This window comes from Vigna unguiculata, chromosome 2 (genome assembly GCF_037176805.1).
Source record: "Vigna unguiculata cultivar grain cowpea cultivar isolate G323 ecotype 2 chromosome 2, ASM3717680v1, whole genome shotgun sequence".
NCBI classification, from domain to species: Eukaryota; Viridiplantae; Streptophyta; class Magnoliopsida; order Fabales; family Fabaceae; genus Vigna; species Vigna unguiculata.
This window is the reverse complement of record NC_140793.1, coordinates 36,684,314-36,695,438: the sequence shown is the minus strand read 5'-3', so window position 1 is coordinate 36,695,438 and position 11,125 is coordinate 36,684,314. Positions and strand designations below refer to the sequence as shown.

The following is an 11,125-nucleotide window of genomic DNA, read 5'->3' as shown; positions in this document are numbered from 1 at the left end:
ATAACATGATCTACTGCGTACAAAGTAATAAGATCTAAAATATGGAGATCTCACTTGACAACAAATTACTTTTCACAGTAATTTTTACTTATTATGTTATCAGAAATATATTATTAATATTTATATAATATTCCAATGATAAACTCATTCTCATAACACATTGGAACGAAATAAGGAGAAAATTTTATCTTTATTTAATTAAACGATTACTCGGTTTATGTTATGTATTTCTATCCGATATTTGATATAAGATATTTTATTAATACTTATTAATAAAATATTTAATACATGAATTACTAATTAGTAACTTTTATAAGAATAATTTATAATTTTTATGTTAAAAATGTTTAATACTCCATATGTGTCTAATTGAAATTATATAATAATATTTATTCATTTAATATTTGTAACAAACATTTTTTTCCGTTAATATTTATTCAAGCTAGTGTCTAAACTCAACCGATCCAAAAATCAGAAGTGAAAAGAAAATCTCTTGTCATTCGAAAACGTTTACAAGGATGGTGACAATGAAAAAGTATTGAAATATCTTGACATGTCCAAAACAAAAAATCCAACTGGCCAATAAACCATATTCTTAACAACTAATTAACAGGTATAAATCCCAATCACACATGGGTAGAAAGAGCAAGAAATGCAAGCAGAGCCATAGCCAAAGTTAAAAAAGCAACACCTCCCTTGACAACAATGAATGGGGATGCAATGTTCGGAGAGGGTGCAGGAACTTTAGCAGGTGGAACTGGAGATGCCATTGCTGATGTTGGTGTTGGTGCCGCTGCAGCAGATACCTTCACCACGTTGATATCAACCTTCTGCCCTGCTTGGCAGTGACCAGGAATGCCACATAAGAAGAAATGGTGACCATAATTTGTTATCTTTATGGTGTCATTCCCAGTCGTCATGGTTGTCAACGGAGACGATGCATTGCATGACTTGTACATAGCATGTGTCACTCGCATCACGTTGTGGAACTTGGCATTGTACTCAAAAACTGATCACACAAATTACCAGTTTTTAATTCGAACTCATGTATGTCACAATGAATACAAGTAAAGAACTGGAGTGAGGGAACTTACTGATGGTGTCGCCAACTTGGAAGTTCTTAGTAGCAGCCCATTTCTTGTAATCTATATTACCAATGATGGTCCATCCAGATGAGTCCCCAACCTTGTGCACAGCTGCGTCTGAAACTTCAAAAGCTGCCATCATCATCAGCAAGAAAACCACAGCTTTCTCTGTGAATGCCATGGCTACAACCTCTGCACAGTAATTAGGAATCACCTTTTTCCTTTTCCTGAGGTTTGAGAAATTGATCCTCTTCTCTTATGTTCTCTCTGGGATTTTTATATATATCCTTTCTCACTAGGGAGATGGAGAATGGAAAAGTTAATTTTAGTTGGTTCTTTTTTTTATTATTATTATTATTTCTTTTGATGAAAAACCTCTTTTTTAATATGAACAAGGTGGCCCCATTGGGTCTTGTTGCAATCAAGTTTGGAAGGTGAAAGTGGATCTAAGACTGTTTTCATATTTTTGGCTAAATTTTATTTGGCCTTTTATTAGATTAGCTTGCTTGACAACAAATATAGGTTAGGTTTACATAGTGTATCACCGGAAAGATACAACATTAATGAGACTTGAGTCTAATGGAGAGATACAACATCAATGAAACTTGAATCTAACTACATAAGTCATTGATACCATTTTCAACCCAAAACCTCAAGACAATGGATTTATGGATCTTTTATCTTTATATAATCTTCTATTTTTTTATTTTTAAATTTAGACTCACGCTTGGATTCAATTAACTCGCATGGGAAGAAGGATTCAATTAACTAGGGATTATAAAGGTTGAATCATAGATATGGGTCGTGACAATGGTTATAAAAGAGCATACCTCTGTAACAAATGTAAAAGCAGAAGGACAATGTGTATTAAAATTTGATCCAAAATACTGATAATTGGGAATATACTGTGTATCCTTAGAATTTGCGACATAATAGTCTGGGTTGTGAGTGGTTATGGGTTTAAGGTTGTGAAACTTGAAAGGCAAGAATGTCGGAGAAAATGGTTTGATCTGTGCGGCTACTGCACTTCATTGCAACCATGATGAGCTTTCTGTATTTTGAACATGTTTTGTGGAATGATTGGTGAGTGTCATCATTAAATAGCAACCACTCTACATTGTTCCCATTTGGAGATCGCATTGCTTTGCGCATGAAAAAAGCAATAAGCATCTCTTTACACAACAACATCCACTACGATCATACTGTAACTATGACTATTTTATATTCACTAAGGAGAGATTACAGAACTTAAGTCTAATTCACGTAACAGATTAGCATCACTTTGAACCTAAAACATTTAGTCAATTAATTTGTGGATTTTTTTTCCTAAATGATGGTTAACTTTCTCACTTTCTCATGTACACTAACCTTTGTTAATGTTGTAGTTGGTATTGTGTTGTTTTTATCACAATGATTTAAACCAGTCGACAAAACAGACTAGCAATTCTCATATCATTGATGATTTTTTTACTATCAAGTCCAGATGCCAAGCAATAGTGCAAGATAAATATGATAATTCTCACGAACATACACTAAAAAAATGAAACTCTGTTTTTGTTAAAAATGAAGGCCATAGAATTGACTTGAGTTGTTAATGTAGACGAAAAATCATCTTTTGACAAAATATTTTTTTGATAAACTTGATAAAATTTTCATAAATAAAATTAAAATAGATTAATTTTTTATTTTTTAATTAAAACAGTATTTTTTTTATCTAAATAAATAATTTGTCAAAATTCATAAAAAAGAACTTTCTTAATCTATCATTTTCCTCAGTAGACTCTGTTGTAAGAAAATATTTCAGCACAATCACCGATCTACTCAGTTACTTGCTTTCAAATAAAATCGTGAAATGCTTTACAGAAAATACTCCACACTGTTATTGCTATAAGTAATCTTTGTAATTATTTAAAGCACCATAAAATTTCTAACTTATCATTACGTGTTTTCGTTCTGTTGCTCCTTTTGCTGTTTTTCTAACCTTTATCAGATTATTATTATTTTTTTCGAAGTAAAACGTGTAAAGGAAGAATAAACTATATATATATATGGCTTGAAAACAGGAATAATAGTGTTTGATTTAACTGGTTAAAAAGTTGCAGGTGTTTGAGGGGGAAATAAAAATACAAAAAAGAACTTGGTTATTAGCTGTAACAAGCCCAGAGTGATTCTCTATATCCTAAAATACTGGTAATTTGAGAAGGCAAATGATTGGGTGAGTGACCGTAATCTACAACACAGAAGCTGGATCAAATCCATTAGACACATTGGCCACTTTCTCATCAGCAGTGTAATCATCATCGATGAACCTCTTCCAGAACCAGTGTTGCTTCCACACTCTCTCCGTCATCTCTTCAATAGGGACATTCTTTGTCTCGGGTACCAAGAAAAGCACGAACACAGACATGATCAAGACCCACCCAGAAAAGAACAAGAAGATGCCGAACTTGAAGTGGCAGAGCATGGAGAGGAAGGCTTGCGCAATGACGAAGGTGAAGAGCAAGTTGACGCAAACGGTGACACTCTGTCCGGCGGAACGAGTCTCCAATGGGAAAGTCTCACTGGGAATAAGCCACCCGAGAGGACCCCAAGACCATGCAAAAGAAGACACGAAAGTGCACACCAAAACCACCACCAGCACTGCAAAACCTTTCGAAAGGTCGTTGGAATCGTCCTTCACCTTTATTCCCAATATGACGGCTATCACCACCTGAGACAGAAACATCTGCACACCAGCTTCCAGCAACAGAAGACGACGTCCCAGTTTGTCGACGGAGTAGATAGAAACAACGGTGGAGAGCACGTTGACAGCACCGGTTATCACGGCGGAATAGAGGGCTGCATCGCTCCCGAATCCTACCGTGTTGAACAGCACCGGAGCATAAAACATGATTGCGTTGATGCCCGTGAATTGTTGGAATATCTGTTTCAACAGATGAATGAGTTATGTTATGTTATATGTTTCAACTAAATCTAAAACTGTTTACGTGTTTGTTCTGAGAGTTATTAGTTACCTGGAGCGCAATGGAGATGACAAGCTGTGGTCTGTTTTTGCGTTTGAGGAGATTCCTGAAAGGGTGCTTCACCTCTTTAGCCACACGACTTGCCTCAACCAGCTCCAAAAACTCAGGTTCAACGTTGTCGGTGCCACGAATCTTTTTGAGCACAGCTTTTCCTTCTTCCAAACGACCACGTTCGATGAGACTGTTGGGGGTGTCCACCACCAACAAGGCTCCTACGGTCAGCAGAAGTGCTGGGATTCCGGCCAACCCCAGAGATAGCCTCCAACCCCATCCACCTTTGATTCTGTTGTTCCAGAAACATAGTCAGTGAACACAACTCCAAAACACAGAAACATAAAATTCAGAATTTACTTATTATGTCTGCAAACATTAGCAATCATTTTACGACAGAACATAATCATTCATTCACCGACATTGATTTTTCACAAAAAATCCTCCTGAATGAATGCCCGTGATGTTTTTTTTTTTTACTTTGTATGAGTGATTTCCTCAGTACTAGCTTACCATGCATTTCTAAAATAGATATGAACTGAAAAGTGTTGAAAAAACTGTGAAAAATTGGGAAGCCTAAAAGTTTGGGCCTGGAACACGTGGGCCTTTACTGACATGGGTGACAAAAATCTTGGACCCTAGTTCAACTGTTGAAGACGTCACTGTTGAAAACATGATATTTGTTTTAAATATTTTATGAGAAAGAGAAGTAGGTTCAACGCCTGAAATCCTCCGCAGTATTTTAGTCCATTTTTTTCTGAAGCATGTGGCTTTGACCAATGACTCAAAACATATGCTTGATGGCCAAACACTGAATTGACACTTGTCTCGTTAGCAAATAACTCACTCAGAGAAGCAAGCATGGGCTATAACTTTGCTTACGGTGATTAAACATAAAAGTCATACAAATCATTGTCCTTATTCAACTGTTACGTCCACCAGGTTAACAATTTTGACCGGTATCACCCGTACTATTATTATTCACTACTTCATTTTGATAACTATTACTTGTGATGAAACTCGAGCACCAGTTAAGTCAACACTGGAAAAAAAATAAAATCTGGGGGACTGCTATTTTGACTTCAATACTAACTTACTCTTTCCCAACATCATCTGATTGGGCTACTTTTCCAAACCCAATGAACCACTCAATCGAAGAAACGTAAAAAGTACTTACTTGTTGGTGCCATAGTTGACAAGGTTGGCAAATAGAATGCCAATGGTGACATTCAGCTGGAACAGTATATTCAATGCTCCTCGAATTCTTGAAGGTGCGATCTCCGAAAGGAACACTGGCACGGCCTGTCATCAAATTCAAACAAGAATAATACACGGTAAGACTTTATTTTAATTCAACAATTATTATGTACATACACACACACGTAAGGAATAGAAAAAAAAAAAAAAAAGGTCCAAATTTGTGACTAAAAGAGTAAAGAATGACGGAAAAATGGAACCTTTTAAATTTTTCAAAAGCGAAAAGGCCGAGGACTTTTAAATTGATTCACGCAAAGGAACCTTATTTCAAAATTGGAAGCTACAAACAATTGTACCAAGGTGACAAAACTAACAATTATAAAATATAGTAAAAAAAAAAGGGTCCTTGTCACAAGTGCCTTAAACGTCCAATGGTAAGGATATTTAAAAGTATAAAAGGTGGTGAAACTGGATTGAAAAAATTGATGGGTGGTTAACTATTAGGAGTAACAGAAAAAAATATTAAGAATTGTGAGAAAAGTCTGGCACATGACAATCCACAAGTAGTTGTGGGACATATACTCAAAGCCATTGAATTTTTATGTATATTAAATTCTTAACCTAATATAAATTCATAGGTCGGCCATGTTCTCTCTCTATATAGAATATAGATACACGCAATGCATACTAAATAAGAACTGAATATACTAATTTTTGTCTTTAGACGAAAGGGACACACAGGAATCTTGACTACGTAACGCGTAAAACATAACCACTATGTAAAAATAATATCTTCGTTTAAACTCCCCAGACAACAAAACCATATCCTAAAGTTTTTCTTGAAATGTCATTTTCATAAAACAAAAAATCTATATATATATTGTGATTATTTTCTTCCTGATACCGATTCATAAAAAACAAAAATATTTTTAATCTTCAAAAAAAAAACGAAACAAAACATTTCATGTACATGATTTCAAAGTAGTATTTTCTACATACAGCAATCAATGACAAAGTGACACATGCATGCGCAACATTTATTTTCGACTACAACCTATAACCTATAGCAACAGTAGCATAGTTAGTCAACACGGACTCATTTAACTCAAATTAGTGACTACTACGTATGAGTATACCACGTAGTTCAAATTGACGTTTTGAAACTAAATATATAACTCTTATTCTATACATATATATATAATCACTGCGCTTAAAGAAAAGATGAAAAAGGGTATACCTGATTAGCAAAGCCAACTCCACAACCAAGAAGGATCCTTCCAACAATGAGCATAGCAAGGTCTTGAGCAGCGGCATTAAGGACAACGCCACAGATGAAGAAGAACCCAGCAATGAGCATAGTTAACCTTCTTCCCAACCTACGAGTCGTGTAGGAAGCGAAGAACGTTGCAGTCAAACCAGCCAGATACAGAGACGACGTGAAAAGCTGCAATCCTTGGTTGTCGTATTTGCAGTAATTGCTCCCCAGATCTTTCTCTTCCACCGTCTTTCTATACACCGTCGGAAAAAACTTCTTCAAGAATGGCGGCATAGACGTCACTCCACCTGATTAAACCACCACAGCATTATCAATCTCACCAATAAAAAAAAAAAAGAAAAAACAGAAAACGGTTGATCTAATGATGAAATCGGAACGAAGAGTCAACTCTCGACTAATATTTAAAATTTATAAGATTAGTTTAAAAATTCAGAAAAAAAGTTGCTAGAGATCGTGTTCGATTAATTTCATTACATACTTATCAAATAACGTTTTTCATCCCATTTCAATGTGGTGCGATCCATTTGAAGGAATCAGAAGTGAACACGATCCAATAGGTTTTGGTATGATTTTGTTCACGGGAGAGAAAAAGAAGAAGATTCAAAACAAGATAAAGGTAGGTAGTAGTGTCCAACGAGGTAGGCCAGATTTGGTGAAAAACAAGGAAAAAGGGTTTATAAATTGTAAAGGAAGGAAAAGGTGGGTATATATGGAGAGAAGAAGAAGAAGGGTTACCTGAAACACCGACGTCGTAACCGAACATAAGACCACCGGTGGCAGCCATGATGCAGGAAATAATGACGATCGGAGTGATCTTTGCCTCGAATTCGACGCCGGAGGCGCCGCTGGTGAAACCTCCACCGGCCATGGTTGGCGAGTGCGCGATGAGGTAGCGAAGCAGTGATGAGAAAAGACAGAGTGAATGTAATGTTGTGTTTGTGTTATGGCGAAGGCAGCGTGTGAATAAGAGTGTTGAATGGAAGGGTGTATTTATAGGCGTTGCGAGGCCACATGATAAGAAACTATTATATCTTTATGATTTTTAAGATTTTTTAAGATTTCTTTTTTACTTTAATTTAATCTTATCTTCTATTGACGGCTAGCAAGTCAAAACCCGGATTAAATATGATATTTTTATCTCGACAAAGATAAAATTCTTTCAATATTTTAGGAAACTAAATATAACTCTTACAGATAAATGAAATTTTAAATATAAGATCTCTTCTTTTTTTTCGAATATTGTACTAAAATAATATTGAAAATCTATATAGTAGGAAAATGAGATTTTATAGAACAACTTTTAAGATCTTCATAGAATATTTTTTTCATACTTACGTGAAAATAATAACAACTCATATATATGATTTCAAGAAATATACATTTATAAAGAAAATACACAAACCAGATCTTAAAATATCTTTATTCTACATAATGCAACAAGATTCACCAAAAAGTAATACAAAATTTCAAATTAAATTTTACAAAAATGCTTTAGATAGATAATAACTTCACAGATTAATATCTCTCACAAATAATAAGATAATTATACAACGAGAATATTTTTATTTGAGTTAAAAATAATTTTCTTTTAACATTAGATGCGGTATCATTGAATCTATTGACTAGCAAAAACTTTAATCGCACATAACTGAATGTTTTTTTTCAAGATTATATATTCTATATCTAAAATTACATTACAAGTTTTTTCAACTTACTTTATCTATTATTTGTTATTTATCATTTATTATCAATCGCTATGTTTGAGGATATATTTGTTAAAATAGATATAGATAAATAAATAGATTTAATTTTGTATCCCGACAAACACAAAAATAACACGTGTGAAAATGTTGTCAATGATTCGATTCAATCCATGTGGAAGGAATCTACGGTGTCCAAGTCTCACGCACAAGTACAACCTGATTTTATATATAAAAAAAACGTCGAAAAAAAAAATCCGTGGAGAATGTGTTTACAACTGTTTAATCATAAAAAACCTGCTCCACCCATTTAATTTAGGGAATATATAATAATGTTTAATAGTTACGAATTACAAAACATTATGTGTGCTTTTTGTTATATTTTATTTTACAGTATTTTTAATATTATAGGTTTTAGAATATTATATTACTACGGAGGTAATTTTTTTTCTTAAGATTATACTATTTAATTATTTTTTATATTTTACATTTTGCTAATATTGTATATATTATTGGTTTGATTTCGTTTACTTTATATATGTGCAAACATTATAATATTACTTTTCACTCACGAAATAGTTCTATAATCTCCTACTCAACACTTCTTATCTTTGAGAATTAAAATATTTAGTAAGTTATGGAAGAGAAATTTCATTGAATAAAAACTGTTTTAGAAATAGAAAAAAAATATTAAGTCCGATTCTAATGATATTTTAAAAATTGACAACAGTTAGTTTGTAAATTATCTTTTATTATCATTAAATAAGTGATTAAAATATTCACTAACTTAGTTTCTAAAATTAAAAATTGAAATCTAAACTATTTTAAAATTAGATTCTAATTTAATATTTTGTTAACTAATTCTTTAAACTTATAAATTATTAACTCTATCTATAAATAATATATCTGTGCTTGTAGATATATGAAAAGATAAAGTTATAGTTAGTACATGATTGAGATTAGATTTTAGAGTGATAAACTTTCCTACCGGTCCACTAAAAATAACATATAAATCATTATCTTCTATATTTTTATCATATAAATAATGATGCTTTGTAGTTTTATCATATAAATAATTATCTTTTATAATTTAATCATATAAAAAAATATTATTTTCCACATTATTTTTTAATCTTTATGATAAATTCATTAAAATTTTAAGTGACATGTAAAATTGGTAACTTTTCTCAAAGTAACATGCTTTCCGGTAAAACTTTTTGAGATATTATTTTATTCCCAATATTTATCTAAACATCTCTGTGGTTGTGGTTCACAATTTTTACATCTTGAAAATGTTAAATATTTTCTATTGTATGTTAATTCTTAGACCTATTTTAGAAACACAACTTTTTTTTTTTAACTTTTATTTATTATATTTATTGAATTTTCGTGGGCGTAAGTGAATGAAAAGTGGGAATTTCCATGAACTTGGTAACTCGAAGGGTCTTATCAAATTGGAATAAAAAAAAAGTACGTGGTTTTGCGATATTGTGTTTAATTGTGTGGGAACAAGAAGAAGAAAAATACAAAACTATTTTCCCTAATGAAACTCTTAATTTGACCTACTATTCTATTCAGTCAACGGTTCAACTCATCATATGTCAAATTTGTGCCTTGCTTTTTACATGCCAAAACAGCTGCATAAAAAAATTAATATTATTTTTCCTTCTGTTTTTAGTTGTAAATGAAATTTTTTAGCCATTTTTTAATAATCATTTTCCTTTCTTTAAAATTTTGTGAGAAAGTTTATTAAAATATCTTAAGTTGATGTTTATGTTGGTCGGAGATAACACCTCTATTAAAAAAAAGTTAAATTATAACATGTTCATAAATAAATAGAGTATTAAATTTGAATTCGTTTTCTAATCATGTTAATTCCATCATGCATTCACATGCATGTGCAAATTTTTTTATATTGTTTTGGCACAAGGGAATATAATTCAATTGTACCAAAAGAATTGTTAATTTGTATTTTATTTCTGTGAAAGTCTAATTCAGCGTCTCGTAAGCCGCAAATTTTGTTTGTCAGAAACCTCGATCCACTTGTTTCTTTATTACATCAGCATACCAAAATTGGATCGATTTATAATCCAATTCATTTATTTGCTTTGCATGTAATTGCAACATTGAAAATGTAAGTACTTTTTTTAGTAATAATAATTAATATATAACTGAGTGGTTAACAAATTCCAATGTTTTTTGCCACAAAAATACGCCAACTTAGTTAGGAGCGCGTAGCATTTTCCTCGTATGAAAAATAAAAAAAACGTGTATCAAATTGTAAAATTAATCTCGTATGGCGAAACTTTGTTAAATAAAAGATTAAATATGTTTTTGATCTCTTAAGTAAAATTTAAAATTAGTTTTTTATCAAAAAATTTGATTAATTTAGTTTTTTATCTTTAAAAAACGTGTGAATTTAATTTTTTTATTCAAATTTTGTTAAATTTATTTGAAGTTTCAAACGTGTTTTATGATAATATTTGAGTTAATATTAAAACGAAAATATTTTAAATAATTTAAACAATTCAAATACTATCATGAAATAACTTAAAATGTCATATAAATTTAACAAAAATCTTGTTAAAAAAATTAAATCAACACATTTTAAAAATAAAAAACTAAATTAATCAAAAATTAAAAAAAAAGAATTTTAAATTTTATTAAAATTTGGAGAATCGAAACATATTTAATCCTTAAATAAAAATGAGAAAGTAAATTTGGATTAGATTTTTTATTATGCAAAATTGGTCTGTAATATTTGTGAGCGTGTTAGTAAAGTTGGTGGCAGTGTTTAGAAAGAGAATAAAAAATTGTGTTTGAAATTAAAAAGAAAGGTAATTAATTGGTTAA

General features: G+C 31.7%; 2 protein-coding genes across 2 annotated transcripts; both read right to left on the bottom strand.

The window, feature by feature from the left end:
* Positions 1 to 478: 478 nt before the first annotated feature.
* On the bottom strand, positions 479 to 1,356 carry LOC114173820 (mavicyanin-like). Its single transcript, XM_028058445.2, has 2 exons — positions 1,095 to 1,356; positions 479 to 1,009 (listed from the first exon to the last, which is right to left on the bottom strand). The coding sequence occupies exons 1-2, from the start codon at positions 1,264 to 1,266 to the stop codon at positions 627 to 629; spliced, it is 555 nt and encodes a 184-aa protein (XP_027914246.1). The 5' UTR covers positions 1,267 to 1,356; the 3' UTR covers positions 479 to 626.
* A 1,750-nt stretch (positions 1,357 to 3,106) lies between these two features.
* Positions 3,107 to 7,544, bottom strand: LOC114173819 (sugar transport protein 13). The gene is made up of 5 exons (XM_028058444.2): positions 7,308 to 7,544; positions 6,534 to 6,859; positions 5,277 to 5,401; positions 4,100 to 4,391; positions 3,107 to 4,008 (listed from the first exon to the last, which is right to left on the bottom strand). Exons 1-5 carry the CDS (start codon positions 7,438 to 7,440, stop codon positions 3,316 to 3,318), a joined length of 1,569 nt encoding a protein of 522 aa, XP_027914245.1. The 5' UTR covers positions 7,441 to 7,544; the 3' UTR covers positions 3,107 to 3,315.
* Positions 7,545 to 11,125: the final 3,581 nt, after the last annotated feature.

What these genes read in the sequence shown, in the direction of transcription:
- LOC114173820 (XM_028058445.2), bottom strand. Translation starts at nt 1,266, where the DNA reads ATGGCATTCACAGAGAAAGCTGTGGTTTTCTTGCTGATGATGATGGCA. An exon ending in CCAAGTTGGCGACACCATCA is followed by an intron (nt 1,010 to 1,094) that starts GTAAGTTCCCTC and finishes TTGTGTGATCAG; the next exon opens with TTTTTGAGTACAATGCCAAG.
- LOC114173819 (XM_028058444.2), bottom strand. Translation starts at nt 7,440, where the DNA reads ATGGCCGGTGGAGGTTTCACCAGCGGCGCCTCCGGCGTCGAATTCGAG. An exon ending in GAGTTGGCTTTGCTAATCAG is followed by an intron (nt 5,402 to 6,533) that starts GTATACCCTTTT and finishes ATTTGATGACAG; the next exon opens with GCCGTGCCAGTGTTCCTTTC. An exon ending in GTCAACTATGGCACCAACAA is followed by an intron (nt 4,392 to 5,276) that starts GTAAGTACTTTT and finishes CTGGAACAACAG; the next exon opens with AATCAAAGGTGGATGGGGTT.